The sequence below is a fragment of the Pogonomyrmex barbatus genome, unplaced genomic scaffold (genome assembly GCF_055798465.1).
Source record: "Pogonomyrmex barbatus isolate J1 unplaced genomic scaffold, ASM5579846v1 scaffold7, whole genome shotgun sequence".
In the NCBI taxonomy this organism is placed as follows: domain Eukaryota; kingdom Metazoa; phylum Arthropoda; class Insecta; order Hymenoptera; family Formicidae; genus Pogonomyrmex; species Pogonomyrmex barbatus.
The window spans coordinates 6812086-6829013 of NW_028297171.1; the positions used below are offsets into that span (position 1 = coordinate 6812086).

Sequence of the window (16928 nt, forward strand, 5' to 3'; positions counted from 1 at the left end):
ACAGCGAGTCGGCATTGCGCCGCGACACGACAATAGGCCGTCGTAAATAGATTATTAGGCATTAGAATCGTCACACCTGAGCCCGATCGGGCGATGCGAGAGAGCGCATCCTTACGAAAGAGCGTCGGTCCCGCGGGACCTTCGTCAACGGTTAAGGGTGATTCCCATTTGACGCGTCCCGTGGCTCCGCACGCACTCGAGAAAGACCGTCCGGCTAATATTTTACCTGCGATGCCGCACACAAAAGTGTTGACCGAGGCTCCCGTCGTCGCGGAATCCCGACGTCGGAAGTCCCGTGCACGAGATATTTGCGCAATGATCGCACCTAGCCCCCTTCTCGAGTGCCAACGGCCTTCGGGGAAAGTTACGAAAATGTGGCACGGCTGCGTATTCTTCATCGAGAGGTAATCCGGCGCATAGATTCTCGCCTGTCGAATTCCGCTTGCCTTCTTTAGACCCTCTTTTGACACTCGCGCTTCTGAATCAACCTGGCATTACTGTTGTTATTGTAAGGATGATGTGGGAACGTTTTAAGAGCGATATTATTACACGATTTTAAAGGTATTAGTAAGAGAAGATATTATTAAAATGTAAGAATATAAATGGTATTATTAGGCGCGCATTTATTTATTACTCTATATATAATATAAAAATATATTAATATATATATATATATATTTTTTTTTAATTTGTACTAAATTATTTTACTTTTCTTGCGCATTTCTTGTTAAAAACTCTTACATTATTGTATTTTATTGCAAGCTTATGCATTTATCGCATAAATCATATGCAAATAGTTACAATACATTCGTTTCTTTACGAAATAATTTCTCTTCCATTCCGGTCAAACATGCACCGGCTTTCCGCCAATTTCTATTATTAACATATCAGAGGAAAGTCGCGGAAGAGCGAGCCTGCATTCAACAATGCGAGCGATGTCGTCGAGCACACAGATACGAATTACATGGTGCATTTAAGTGCTTTCTATATACATCCATATTATTTTTTCATTTGTGACAAATATTGATTGCAGATAACTATATTCGCATTTAATGTTGCAGATTCGTGATCTAAAAAAGAAAAATTAAACTAAATTAAATTTTTACTGATTAATTTTTTTTTTTAATTAAGTTATAACTTATAACTATAATAACTTTAAATAAAATATTATTGTATAACATAATATAATTACTAAAAGAAATTCTTCCGTATGATTATTACAAAATAAAAGTAGTATAAGTAGAATAAGTATATGAGATTATAGATTATAGATTAAATTTTATTACAGTCTTTAATTACAGTTTCTCATATCTCTTCCTCTTCCTTTTGCTTTAAAACGAGTACAGTGGCAGTTCAAGGAGCTGCCAGATCAAACTCTAATGATCGGGAATCAAGACAAGTTTCTCGCGTCTGCAGATTCTAATACGCGCAGCCGCAAATCCATTTGGCGTGCAACAACCATGAGGGTTAACGAGATCACCGTTCGATTCTCTCCGCCATTCTGTCCCCCATACTAGGCATTACCTAGCTACCATGGGCCGCACCACTATGGAGGAGGCATCCGGTGTACGTGTCGCCTCACCTCGCTGTACTGACTTATATGTGTGTATGCCCGTACACACACACACGCACACGCACACACACACACACACACACACACACACACACACACACACACACACACACACACACACACACACACACACATACACATTGCGTGAGTGCACGCCGTTATGTATGCACGGCATGTTGCAAGTTGCAACGCAGTCGCAAACACACCGGCTCTATCGTGTCCGATCCGGCAATCTGCTCTAAATACGTCCGGCACAATGCCCATGGTGGCATGGGATCATCGTGATCGTCGTGAAGGCTCTAACCGAGAATGTATCGTATCGCGAGAAAGATCTCGTAAGCGCAAGACCTCCGTGAGCGACGTGAAAATGGAGCGAGACTGGCAGATCGCTTCCTGTTTTGAATAATATTTGGGAAGCTGCACTTTCCATTGCGTATGGCAATAGAAAACGTCCCTGATTTTTCAGTGCTATTATTGTCCAGACGATAAAGCAATAATGTAATAGAATATGTACAATACAATAATATTGCGCACGTATAATCGGATTTAATATACTATGACTCATTACTACTAGCTAATTAGCTTAATGTATGCTATTAGTTTATTATTACAAGTAACAGTCTCATTTTGTTTTAGTAACTCGATAGTAATAATAAAGATTTCATATTCATAGAATTAAATATTAAATTGATTTTTTTTTTTTATAGATAAAGAAATGAAGGTAATATTGTTGAGGTAAGATTATAGATGTCCAGAATATAAAAATCGTTAATCTTTTTAAGCAGCTGAAATTTTTCTGAAAGTTCAAAAATATATCGAACGCGTGTTTGGTTGGCCTAGGGAAATATTTTATTCCCAAAACACATAATGCATCAATCTCATCTTCTAACCGCATTCTCATGCTTCGTCATCATTCAATAAAACTCTGAGCTTGGCTTGAAATAACAAACCCAGAATGGAGTTTGCATAGATTGCATAGAGGAACATCACGAGCGGGTAAACAGTTTCGGCTGTTTTTCTAAAACCTTCGCTGGACTACGGGAAAAAACTGATCTCGCGGCTTCGAAAACGCGTCTAAAACACGTATCCGTGAGACTCAAAGATTTGAACGCGAAAACTCGCCGGATCTACCGGCGAGCACAAACACGGCTCTTATGCGAGCTTACTCCATTCGACGGACGATCTCTTGTCAAAAAGAGATGTAGACTTAGAAGGTTTGTCTAAACCTAAATTAATAAAATGGGCAATCCCTACTTCTTCACTGTGTGTTAAAACTTTATAAATTAAACTCTATCTTCCAGACGTGAAAAAAATATAAAGCGGCTGAATAATAACGCGAAAGAGTAAATTTTTTTCTATTTATATTTACTTCATTTATTTATATTTATTTTCATACTTTCTATCTTTCATTATCATATATATTCGGTTAATTGTGTATTCTATCTCATTTGAAGATACCTATCGATAATTAATTTTCTAAGGCTTGGATTTATACTCGTGAATAGACCGTAATATGTTGGCATAGCGCGGCGCTCGTCGACAAGTAGCCACCTTAAATCGAGCATTGCTATGGTTCCAGTGTTTGTGCCGTTTACTTTGCTACAAGCAATATTTAACAAATTGCTTTCGTTCCCCTTTGTCAGGTTTCTCATCATCCTCGTCGTCATCGTCGTCGTTCCCCGCCGAGGATTTATAGTTGCTCGCTTCGCGATTGCCTGTGAGGTTTCATTTGATGAATCGAGAGACAATGGGACGCTACCAAATGCTCGTCGATAAATACACGCCGACAGGATTGCGCAGCTAAATCCTGTACCCGACATTTCACCGCCAATTCACAATATCAGATACAATACAATACCAATTTCAATTGTCGTTAATGAAAATTTTGCGCGCAGTTGCAAATCGAACACCACAATACAGAAGGGAATACAATTATTTATGTAGCTATTAATATTTTAATTTTTTAGTGCAGCTGACATAAAAAATGTACTATGTATAAATGACTAATATCCATTGGGATGTGATACAATTTTGATAAATAATTATGTGATTATTTAATAACTATGTTATTGATGCAACAATCAGTAATTCTCATGTATGTGAGAAAAATTATATTATTAAATTGTTGTTAAATTGTATTGTTATTACATCGAATAATTATGTAAAAATAAACATTTTAGAACTTAGTCGTTACTATATATATTTATAAATCTTTATTTTTTTTTGCTATAATACACAAAATACTTAATAAAAAAGTACTAAAAGTTTTATATTGACATTGAATCATATAAATTATACAATTGTGTTTGTCATGAAATATTTTTTAAAAATGTTATAATTATAATAAAATGTCATGATATAAGGAAACCGTTTTGTCAAAGTTTGTTTCACAGATTTAGGAAGCATAAAGCCTTTCACAATAAATGACAATGGGTCATAATAGATCCATTAATTTATCTTGTATTAAAATGTGTTTTTACATGGAATTACTTACAAGAAATAACTTTCTCTATAATTTTAATCAAAAATACAAAATATTTTAATGCAAAAAAATCTTTTGTGTTAAACTTGAAATTAAATCTCGGATATACAAAACGTCTATTTTCTAACACCAGAAAAATCGAGTGTGAACATAAAAAATTAACGTAACAAAAAAGTCTTATTATGTTAAAGAAAATTACACATGTTTAAAATTAGACATTTTAAACATAAATATTTCAAATGTAAAATCGTTGTTTTTTTTATGAAAATGCTTAAACGATTTGTACAATTTGTATTTTTTTGTTTACATGTTTTTAAAATTCTTAAGATTTAGATGTATAGTTATAATTATCTTTTGTTTTCATGAGTAGTACATCTAAAAAAATTACGTTAAAAAAACAAAAAATATATAAGATACAAGGTATAAAATTAAATACATATTTTAAATTTCTTTATGACAAGGATTTTGCCACTATATATATAATAATATCTTTCAATGCGAACTCTATTACGATAATGTATTTTTTAAAAATTGAATAACTTTTATATGTAAGTCCTGCGCATTATTTACAACGCGTAACTCTCATTGGCCCCGCTATTGCATTATTTGATAATATTTTCCAATGCGTCGAATATTATGCGTCATTAACGATGTTAATATGTATTACTCTATGTAAATGTGCTTTAAATTTCATACTTTTTTAGATCGAGGTTATTTCTCATATCATTATGTATGTTATTCGATATCGGGTGTTATCACCGCTAGATACATTTGCGTGTTGCAGCGATTGTTAGCTTCGGTATTGGTTAAACGTGCCGACGTCAGTAGGCACCATATTTGAAATATTGCTATCTTTGTATGCTAATGTTTTGCATAGCAATCCTTATCCTCCTGTATTCGAGGAGACAGCTGACAATAATACATATCTATTTCCGAGCAGGCCATGCCGCGCGATCGTCTGGCAATCATGACGAACATATTTAACCAACGGGTGGAAATGATTTCACAAAAAAAAAAACACTATCTGGAAAAGGCTATCAGTAAATTTATATGCATGTCAATCAGCTGAAATCTCGGCGCGCGGTATCCTCCCCTCGCGCGATTGTTTCGTTCCTCAAATCTGACTGATAGCGTTATTTTTGCAGTGACATAAGGCACTCGATAAAAGCGCGATTATTCCAAGAATATTCTATGTACTTTCTTCTTAAGCGCGTGTTTCTAAATGGAAAGATTGCGGCGATGTCAATAGCGGGTATTTAACTAAAACGCATAGTTATTTGAGAAGAAAATCTTACATAACAGAACACAGTTTCTGCTATGCTTGTTAGGTGACTTTATGAGGATCCACTGTACCTACATTGAAATTGATATCAAAATCGAAGCAAATACGGATAATTAGGAACGGAAATGTGCGATTGTCTGGTTTATTCTAAGCTCACTCCTTGATGTCCGTTTTAACATCATATATAGAATCCGATTAGAAAACACCAAAGACTAAAAAGAAAAAAATGAAGCCTATATGTGTGTTTGAAACAACATTTTTCAACAAAAAAATCATAGAGAATGCACGTGTTTATCGAGAAAAACGAACACGGATTTTAAAGCCAGATGATTAAAGGCACCTAAACGTTCAATAAAGAATTTTAATTAATAAAGATGCGATAGAGACCCAGAGAGCAACTTTATTTTTAATTAATCTTTTATTCTTTTTCTAGTCCAAACAACGCTGTTATCGCCATCGATATTAGTCGAGCTTCCGTCGATCGGTGATGTTATGTGGGTTTTACGTTTCTTTTCCCGAGTCTCTTATCGCCATTCTGGTAAATTAGTTTTCTTCCTGGTTAGACGTCTCTCTCGAGTTGTTAATATGCGCGTGGCAATCACGGTAATACGAAGAATGCACTCGTCCTCTCGCGGGAATGGACACAATTTTTTTCGCGACCGGTCCGTGTGCAACAAACGTTGGTCTCGATGGTTTTGTGTACATTAACTAATGGCCAAGTCTGACCGTTTGTCATCAAGACAAATAGATTTCTCAGGTACTCTCCGCGCGTCGCCTAACGGCGCGCAGATACGCGTGGAATGTTTCTGTCAACTCGGGCATCATTTTTTTCAAAACGGACGCACAAATACGGCAGATCGCGCAGAAGGATCATCCTGTGGTGATAGTCATCGTGGCCGGAGAAAACCCAACGATAGATTTTTCCGGGATTAAGAAAACAAAAAGATGAGAAGAGAGATAAGGATGTAAAGAGAAAATATCAAAGGATAAGCGATAAAGAAATAACGCAAAGAATATAAAAATATAAATATAAAACATATATAAAAATATATAACACAAAATTATTATTATTATTATTATATATTATATTATAGAAAAATAAAAGTCATTGATCACAGACAGAAAGAAAGATAAACACTAAGAGCCGGGAATTCGAAGGAGGAGGAGTTGAATTAGTCTGACACTTAGAACTACCAACAATAAATTAAAAGCAATTAGAAAAAAATCATGTTTACATGATCTCTCGGTAATGCGAGAGGCAATTAATTTAAGTAACGTACAGGCGAAGGCGGTCGCCTATTACACCGGTAATAATGCGCGGTGCTTCTTATCTCGATAAAAACGCATGTCATGCGATTATTATTTTCATTCTCTTTCAAAGGAGTCGGGTCAATTAGCAGAGAGAGAGAGAGAGAGAGAGAGAGAGAAACCGGGTAGATTCGTGGGAACAGAAACTTTATTAAAGTTCAGTTGCATCGAGACAGTAACAGAGAGAGAGGCCGCCGGCGTACGCTTATGAGGTAACTGTGAAAAAATGGTCTTGCGTTTCTCATCGGTGCGACAACGGTAACGCGATCATTCGTCGTCGATCGCACATCCGGACATGCGTATTTGAATTCTATACGCAGGTACGTATACATCGATACATATATATATATATATATATATATATACATACATACATACAAGGGCGAGAGGGTGGGCGGGAAGGGGAGGGAAGGGAAGGGAGGAGCCGAGGGTTGGAGCACTCGGGGTTTGTACGGAATATATATCTTCGTATTACCGTCTCTACCAACGTGGATTATACAATGGGGATGCGCTACGTTAGACCCTAAACGACTTCTTTATATTACAAATAAATCACTTTATGTTACACTATGAACAAGCGGAGATCGCAATCAGTCTGACGTAATGCCCCGCATATATTTATTAGTTTCCTGCGCCGCCGTTTGCGGCAAACCGGGCTGCGTATTTACAAAAAAAATCCTAAATTCACCGGTGGAATCTCTGAGCCATATTTATTTCAGAAATGGAGCGACAGATATCTCGGGGGACGTGTTGGTGTTAACAAGAACCATCTCGTATTTCTCTTTCTTTACATATTTATAAATTTTCTACTGTGATATATAAATGGTATTGCACAATGGACATTATAAATATCTCATATTAAATAAGCGTATTAACTTTAAGTATTATTCACGATATGGTTTGCCTGTCATTTTGAAAATAAACAGATTGCCCAGGACATTACCGATCATCGTACAAACTATGATCGTATGATGATCGTTATATGCTTTGTCGATTCCACCGCTGAATTCCAGTCTATACATAATTTTTCCTTAGACATCTATCTATATAATACACGCATAAGTTCTCCGAGCATAGCCAGAGCCATTGCCGAACTCGAATTATTTCTTCACTCGATGAAGAAGTTCGGATGTCCGTCGATAAAAAGCTAGCTGTTATTACACGAGAATCTGTTCTTTTAATCAGCGGCAGAAAGAGACATTTGTGAGCTATTATAGCTAAACAACAGAAACATTCGTAATTTAAAACACGTCTGAAAAATTAAGGCATTCTCGAAACAGCTTAGCAAGACTTTCATGATTGTTCTCGACATTTATGTTGCCTTAGATATTTTAATTTGAGCGGTGAAATTGAAAATAAATCTTTTTATCATCCTTGTGGCACAATTCTCCCCTCGCTTTTCTTTTCGCTTCTTCTTATTGAAAAATTGATCGAAACTCCATTATCAGTCAGAGTTTCCATCAATAGCAATGAAAGCGCGCACGCAACAAGTAACACTTCCGTGTGAGGTTATTAGAAACATAATCGACAATAGATTGATGTGTTTCTCGCGTGATTGGCCTTGCTGACACATAACACCCATAATTTTCCGCCTTGTCCATATCGAAGATCACCTCACGCGTCATTTGTCACGCGCGTCACGTTCATATCCGGTCCAGTATAAATTTTCAATAGATAATTTCAAAGATTTAACGAAAATTTTTCAGACGTTCTTCCCTTTTAATTCAGTGACTGAAAATACAGAAGACTGAGAATGATATGGACCTAAACACTTGTAACACGCGCGCGACTCTGATAATTAATATATAAATATAATCACATAAATATATATAACAATATGTATAATATAAAAATAATAAAAATTGTAACACACAGTTCTCCTATCTAGATTCTCGTTTTTGCCTACAATTTAGTCTTATTGCTTAAATCTTTATCATTCTCAGATCTTCTCGTATCTCGCTTTAATCGCTCATTTTGCAATGCCAATTTGAAAACGAAGAAATCTATCGTGTAATAATTTATTTAGTTACTTGCTAATCGAACGGGACAATCACATTTACGATGATCTTTCACTTTCCAAATACTTGCATATTTTTGAAACTAAGTTTCAATTCTGTTAAAGCTTGGTTCAAGTTAATTTAAGAATATGATTGTGTCATTTATTTCCGAAACTTATCTGACGTTCTTCAGAGACCTACTTCATCTGTCTCCAAATTTTTATTGGGGGAAAATCATATCTGTCAAATAATCTTGTTTTGAGAAAGCAACGTAATGTGAGATTATTAATGTGTTATTGTAGGACATCCAAGATTCGAATCACGCAGTAAAAAAGGAAGAAAGATCGTGGACACTCGACGGACACGAGCAGCTACCTGTCGCGCGAACTGACTGGTTTCTTCTGAGCCCTCCATTAGACGCTGGACCCGCCGGCGGAGTTGGCCGGAATATAATAGTTTCTGACGTGCAGATGATTGTGAAGATGTACAGCCGATAGCTGCTGCTGCTGCTGCTGCTGTTGCTGTTGCTGATGACCACCGCTTTGCACACTCTGATGGTTCCAATGTGCAGCCGGAGACACGACCTTGGGCATATCCGGACTGGCCGACGGCGGCGTGCTCGGCGACGGTAAGGCGTTAGCATCGGCGACCACGTCGACGTCGACGTCCTCGTCGTCTTGATCGCCCTCCGGCAAATCGTGCAGCTCGTCTTCGCTGCAACTGAACCTCCGCGATTTGACCGGCCCGAGAACGTCCGCTTCGATCTGATGTTGCTGATCGTCCGGCGCCAGGAGAGATGCCACGTCGAACTGCCGCTTTCTCGATGGCTGGAAGGACGATTGTCGAAGGGACTGGCTCTGGAAGGGATTTTGTTGTTGTTGCTGGTGCTGCTGCTGCTGCTGCTGCTGTTGCTGATGGTGGTGGTGCGGCGTCCACAAGGCGGATATCGGTTGCGAGGCCACGGAGGGACCAAGAGCCGTCGGAGGTGGCGGAGAGGCAGGTAAGGGCGGTGGACTGGGACTGTCTGGCTCCTCGTCCACCGCAAGGCCCATGTGTCGTCGCACCTTGCGCTGGGCCTTACGTCGGCGGAAGTCGCCGCGTCGGAAATCCTCCAGATTCGCCGGATGAATCGCCCAATAGTGACCCTTGCCGTTGGCGCTTCTGCCAGACTTGACGAAGCAGTCGTTTAGGGAAAGATTATGTCGGATAGAATTCCGCCAACCGGGTCCACGGGTACGGAAATAGGGATAATGCTCGAGGATGTGCTGATAGATGTCGGACAGCACGAGCTTCTTCTCTGGCGACGACAGGATTGCCATGGCGATCAAACCGATGTAGCTGTGTTGGGGTTTAGGTTCCTCGGGTATCCGTTGGTGGTGCGGATGCAACAGCGCCATGGACAATGCCAATCGGCCAGGATAACCGGCCGCCGCGGCGGCCGCTGGGTACAACGGCAGCGGCGCCGGGAAACCCGGGCTCATACCTAGGTGAGCCGTCGGCGCCCCCGAGGGCGGATGAGCCACGCCGGGATGCTGTATCTGCTGCGCCAGCCGCAACCGTTCCGCCATCGCGTAGTGATACAGATGGAGCCGGTAGTGCTCGAGACCCGGCAGGAAGTTGGCCATCGGATTACCCAAGCCAACGGCCAGCGGCTCCTTCGCCGGCGGCGGACTCTCATTGCTGCACATAATGATCAGCCGACTCAACACCGATCGTCCTGGCTGACACTACTGATCGTCCTCCTCCCCGCGGAGGATCGCTCCGCGCGATCGCGGTCAGCGACGATTTTTCGCGCTGGACTACGTGATCATGAAACTGGCGAATTGGAGAACCGACATCGAGGAAAATTGAGATCCCGAGCACTTCCCCGCGCACTGAACTCGCCACACGTTACCGGTACGTACTCGCCGCGGGACTCCCAACGCGGAGTCGCGAATTATCGCTCCGGGGGTGGCGACGTCGCGCCGCCGGCGATCGCGATAGTCCCTGTTTTCCAACAGTTTTCACCCTGTTTGTCGCGATGCGCACCGAGCAGCGGACTGTTCATGATTTACGATCCTCGGCCGTGTGTGACTGCCTCGCTGACAGATTTTTCGTTCCGCTCAGTGCGCGGCCGCGGCGAACGAGACCCGCCCATCGCGCAGGGAACACTCGGCATTCGAGGCGAAGAGGGGATTGCCGAGTGTACCCGTACGTCGAGATCCTGCGCCGGGGTCTGGTAGGGGATGGAGAACCTGAATGTCGGAACGTTCTCCAATCGAAGAACGGAGGGTCGGACGAAAATGGAACCCACCACCGATCGTCAACGCCTACGACGTTGCGATATTGATCCTGGCCGGCGTAATCTGGCCGCCGGAGGTGGTAGTGGAGATGGTGACGGCCTTGATGATGGTGCGACCGTCGTCGCCGCACCACGTCGCCGCTCTCTTATCTCTACGTGGCCTAACATAGCTCGATATCATAGCCGATCCTGGACCGGGGAGTTGAGAGACGATCGATGCGTGTTTCCCGTTTTCAGAGCGCGTGCTGCACCGTGAGTTTCGGAAATGGCATCCGCTTTCTCTGTCTCTGCATCCCTCGCTCTTTCTCTCTTCCTCTCACTTTGTGCGTGTTGCTCCGTCGTCATGGAGCCCGACGGCAGAAATCGAGACTGTCTTTCGAGATTGACTGGTCTTATCTATGATTCTGATGCTTGCGCGGGATTGCAATTTTGATTTGAGGTAAAAATTTCCTACAATGTATCTAGTGTGGTAAAATGAGTGGATATTTGAACCAAGTATTATGATATTATGTGCGCCATAATTAACAAATTTAGCTTGTTAATAATTATTTTATTTGTGATTTTATATTTTGAAATTTTTTCTTCTTTCCTTCCAAGTAAAAAATTTTGACATTTTTATTCTATTTTATAAATAAAATTTTGATTTTAAAATACAAGAAAGATACAAGAAAAATACAGAAGAAAGTACAGTTTTGAAAATGTAGCTTGATATTATCTGCATTTTCTGATTATTAAAAGATATAAAGATATATATAATTTCTTAATATAATAAAACCGATTATTATTGCATTTCCTGAAATTGCTTCAAGACTAATCTTAATATCTTAATTGAAAAGTATATTAGTAAATCCGAAATCTATATATATATATATATATATATATATATATATATATATATATATATATCACTAAAAAAATTAATATTATAATAAAACAATTAATTTAACTAATTTATATATTTATTAATAATACAGTTATTTTTTATATCTAATTTGTCCTAATAGTAATAAATAGATTACATTGTACGAAAAGCATATTTAAGATAGTTGATCCTTTGGTTTTGAAAATATTTTATCATCTTGAAAACATTTTAACTTGAAAACATCTTGAAAATATTTTAGCTCCCATTAGAATCAAATATTCTGTCCTAATATTAAATAAATGTCAACAAATATCTAATTGGCAATTTACTGTGAAAATTAATATGACTGTACAAAGTTTGTTTATTAGTTTATGACACTGAACTATCAGTTTTCATTCGCAATTAGACTTTTTTATAACCAATACGAAATCGGAGCTCCTCTGAGTTCAAAGAGTTCGCTGAGTTCAAAGATATCGCACGAAGGGTACGAAGGGGTAAAAGAACGGGTGGATCGGAGAATTTTGTGGCGCCCCTCCGATTTCAGATCCGCGGCCCTCACTCGTTCTCGCTCGTCAGAGCATCCTTTCGAGCCTTGTGGCACGATTCGCAAACAAAAGCCGCGAAGGTGCCCGGGTTGCCCCGTTATACGTAGTCACCGCCCCGCAACTATTTGTAAGCATCCGCCATGCTGGTTTCATATCTGCCGTTTCGGCTTGCACAAAAACATTATTTTCAATCGCGCAGGAAGCGAGGGGTGGGAGATCCGACGCAGCAATATGGCGTTTACCCTAACCGAAGGGGGTACGGGGGACGGCGACGTGTGCGCGCGATCGGCTCGGATTGCAATTGTTGCGACTCGTTGCAAATAACAGTTCGCCGTTCCCTCTCCCGCTCGGATTCGCAGCCTGTATCTGTCCCCTCTTCCCTCCCCCCCTCCCCTCTACCCTTGTTATCCCCGTCACAGCTATTCGTGACTCCGTTATGCGTGAGCCTCGTTGCTAGCAACGGAAATACAACGTTCCATATCGTTGCAGCGTGTAAACGTTCCATTGGCGGAGTTACACGCCACCCGGTAGATCCCGTACGTGCAACGGCTACAGATAACGATATCGCGTTGTCTGCCAACGAATGCAGACGTCGAGCCCTCGTGCAGATATATTGTATAGCTTTGGCGTTGGGAAATAACGCCATATTGCTGCGCGGTTTTGAAACCCGATAGACAATTGTATTTCATTAATAGTTACTGCGTATATAATTACAAGAACCTAAAATTGTTCTTTAAATTGTATACATATGGTTCTATAATATTTCTTTAAATTATATTTTCTACGTATTCATAAGAAAGAAAAATCACTTTGTGTAGAAAACAACTTAAAAATTATAGTATATTTATTTAATTATTTTTTAAAATTTCTCTCTCTCTCTCTCTCTCTCTCTCTCTCTCTCTTTCTCTCTCCTCGCATGATTTAGATTTATACTTATGATTAACGTGTCATATTTTTTATAAGAAAAATATAATTCAACTCTAGTTTGTAATTAAAAGTGCGCTAATGTAGTTTAGTAGAGTAGCGCCAAATTTAATATAAGATTTAATATAATATTTAAAGTTTTAATCGAGGAAGACTATCTTGTATATATCATACAGGTATATAATTTTATTTAGCGAAAATTTTATTAATTGTACTTATCTGTTTCCGGGCAATTGCGTACGCGCAAATAAATAAATCTGACAAAGAACGTTTTGAACGTAAGTATGGCTCTTAGAGCCGCATTTAACGGCAAATTTGCGCGAATATCGCGTCGTGTAAAAAGATGCAATTTCCCGGTATAATCCACTTTGCGCGCTTTTTCGCGCCACGGATGGACTACCCGGGTCTACGTAGTCGGGGCATTGCATTATCGGCAACAGTGAAAATCGCGCGTAGATAGGCGCGATAAAACGTACCTTTCAAAGGAGGCCCTCCTCGAAATAACCAGGGATCGTATTTGTGCTTGCGCGAAACAGAATCCCGACAGACGAACGAACACGTAATTCTATATCTAGTTCGATCAGATACGATCGTTGTGCTACCAAAGGGAAACCGAAGAAGCCAAAAGGGAAGGCGATGAGTGACAACGACGACGACGACGACGACGACGACGACGACGACGACGAGGGTGGTAAATAAGACGCTCTCGAATTCGCACGGGGCACAAACTCGAGCACCGATAAGATCAATCTCTCGGCGAACGGCCGGGACTGCGCGCGGGGATGCTAAAAGCCGTATCGGAGGTGGTTGCGCGAAACCAGAGCTCGCCGCCGCTGTCAAAACACAATAAAACGAGCGATCGAGGGAAGAATCGATCAATTTTGTTGCCGGTGGCCCGCAACGACCCCCGGGTCACGTCCATAGGTGGTAGACGATGCGTCTGTGTGAAGATGCAGTCGATACGGTGTACAGATATATCGGGCCATTGTGCGCGCGGCTTGCGCGTTAAAACGCGCGTCCTCTCCTTCTCCCTCTTTCCTCCCTCTCTTTCTCTTCTCGCGCCCGAATAATGGCGATAATTGTGACGAAGTGGTGCGTCAATGTGGGAAAAAAGGTACACCCCGAGATCCGCGATCGAGGGCGGTGGCGCGGGTAAGTGGCAGATGCATGGCGCTCCGTTGACAGCTTCTCCGATTTCCCTCCGCGTCCTCTCATCCGAGGACATCCTCCTCCTCGATCCTCTATCTCCTCTCCTCTCCTATGGAAAATTGGAACCTAGCGAGGCCTCTCTGTCGCACAATCCTTGCTGGTTGCGTTTGTCGTTCTGAGACATAGCGAATGCTCGTGATAAATTTTTATCAGTCCAAGATAATAATAATTTAAAACGAATGAAAAATTTCAAGGCAAATATGATATTAGAAATAAATAAGAAGGAAAAAGATAGCTTAGTATTATAATTTAGACAGCTATTTTTTTATATTTGCAATTTAATTCTCGTAGAATTAACATAAATATGTAATAAATAGTTGTCTATATATGAATAACTATTCGTCTTTACATACAGACAGGACAAGATAATATTACTTTAAATATTACATAAAAACCGAGATTTATTACACGCATTTTATACATTTATAGATTTAGCGGTCTTACATTTTATTCCATCCAATTTTATATTTCATTCCGTTCAAAGGAGGCGCTCTTGAGGATCTAAACAGTCAAGGTATACTTTTCGCTTCGGAGGAATGAAAACTACGCGAAAATTGGGTAACGCTAATCCCGGCTTGTCTAATTCGCCGTGTAATCCGCGGCAGTTTCCCCGTTGGTAAAGTTAATAAATGTCGCGGTGGAGCGACCGGCAAGTTCGAAGCCTGTTCAGAGTTTCGCTTTGGAGCACGGCACGAGGTATCCAACGGTTTTGATGCTTCGGAATACACTGCTAATCGGTTTCCAAACTCCTCCTTGTGTATATATTTATACTTGCGACGGTTGATCGAACAAATCAGATATCTCGCCGGAAATCAATTCAACGCTACATCTTAAATAGACAGATAACTATGTTCGCATTAATTTTCTAATTACAAAAGTTTTTAATGTGGCAATTTTTGAAACCGTTATTAAATTATTAAATTATTAGTATTAGTATTATTAATATTATTACTTGTAATATTATTACATTGACACAAATTAGAAAAAAGATATATTTAAATCATATGTATTCATTGATTTAAATAAGTACATTAGTCCGGAAAAAATTTCTAATTAAAAATTGTAACAACTAGCTTTGATCTTCTACTTAAAGATATTTTATGAATATAAAAAAATATAAATAAATGTACGTAAATAAATATACATGTAAATCTACAAACTTCAAACTTTAGATTGAAATGGTATCACGCAACGAAAGAAAATTAGCAAAAGACTCGTCTGTCTCAATAAAGTAGAAATATTGAAATGTATGAATAGACGATGGAATATATATCGCTCATTGCGTATGTACAATTCGTACGATCGTTAAACTATTTCTATGAGCGAACCGTTTAGCAAATAGCGCAAACTTGGCAAACACTTCCGGGGCTGCCAGCCATTACAGAGTCGCGCGTGTATCCATTAAATTCTCCGCCGTGGCGCAGGAGAAAGGGCATTTAACAACGATGCTTTATGCATATTCTAACGAGCTTGCAATCAACTGGTACTAAACATCGCCGGGGCTTCCGCCACCCCTCTCGCGACCCGCTTTTGTAATACAAGGCAAGGGAAAGAGTAAAAGATAGAAGGACGAGCACGGGGGTGGGATGAACGTGAGAGGAAGGCGCGCGGGGGTGGTGGTCGAAGGTGCGGGAAGTACTATCGGTGTTGGTGTGTTGGCAGCGTGATTGTATAGGTGGAGTAACCGGTAGATAGCGAGCTACAGAGAGATGGGAAGAGAGCGTGCCGCGGCAAAGAGAGTGGGGTCCATTAGCTTTGACGCTCGTCTCAAAGGGATGCTGCCGTTTTAGCGTCGTGTACCGGCCTGTTTCCTAAGCACCCCTTTCACGTTGCGCGACGTTATTGCACCGGAGACCGGGAAAATAACCTGATGCCCGACGACGACGACGACGACGACGACGACGACGACGGCGACGACGGCGGCGGCGACGGCGACGACGACGATGATGACGTCGACAATGGACGGGGCTGAGGATGCGCCGCCTAGGACACGCTCTTTTGTATGTGTACTCTTAAATATTCATAATTTATAAACTCTACCAGACAGCGTGGCTCCCACTGGGCTCCAACCTGTTTCCCACAGCAAGATTTCCGGGTCTCTTCTGCTTTTTTCGAGCGCAACCGAGCCGTGATAAATAACGCGCCGCTGTTTTCCTGCCAACGCGCCGTCGACGGCCGACATCAAGCTGTGCGAAATTTTGGAATGGAATTATACGATTATTTATTGGAATAATTATCATCTATTTGAATATTTGACGAATTTAATATGTTGAATATTTATTGAATACAATTCGAAAATACGAAGTTTTAGAAAAGTTTCTTTTTCTATTAAGCTACTTTTCAGATAAAGTTAATAGTTTGGAATTTTCTAAGTATGGGAGATTAAGAAATTTCTTTCTGAATAGAAAAATGTATTTCCAAGCCAGTAATGATTATTTCAATCGATAAAAATTATTTAAAAGGAG

At 40.3% G+C, this 16928-nt stretch overlaps 1 protein-coding gene across 1 annotated transcript; it reads right to left on the reverse strand.

Annotated features, from left to right (window-relative positions):
• Positions 1-3785: 3785 nt before the first annotated feature.
• On the reverse strand, positions 3786-11410 carry fd102C (forkhead domain 102C). Its single transcript, XM_089083238.1, has one exon. The coding sequence runs from the start codon at positions 10328-10330 to the stop codon at positions 9056-9058; it is 1275 nt and encodes a 424-aa protein (XP_088939364.1). The 5' UTR covers positions 10331-11410; the 3' UTR covers positions 3786-9055.
• Between the last annotated feature and the right edge of the window lie 5518 nt (positions 11411-16928).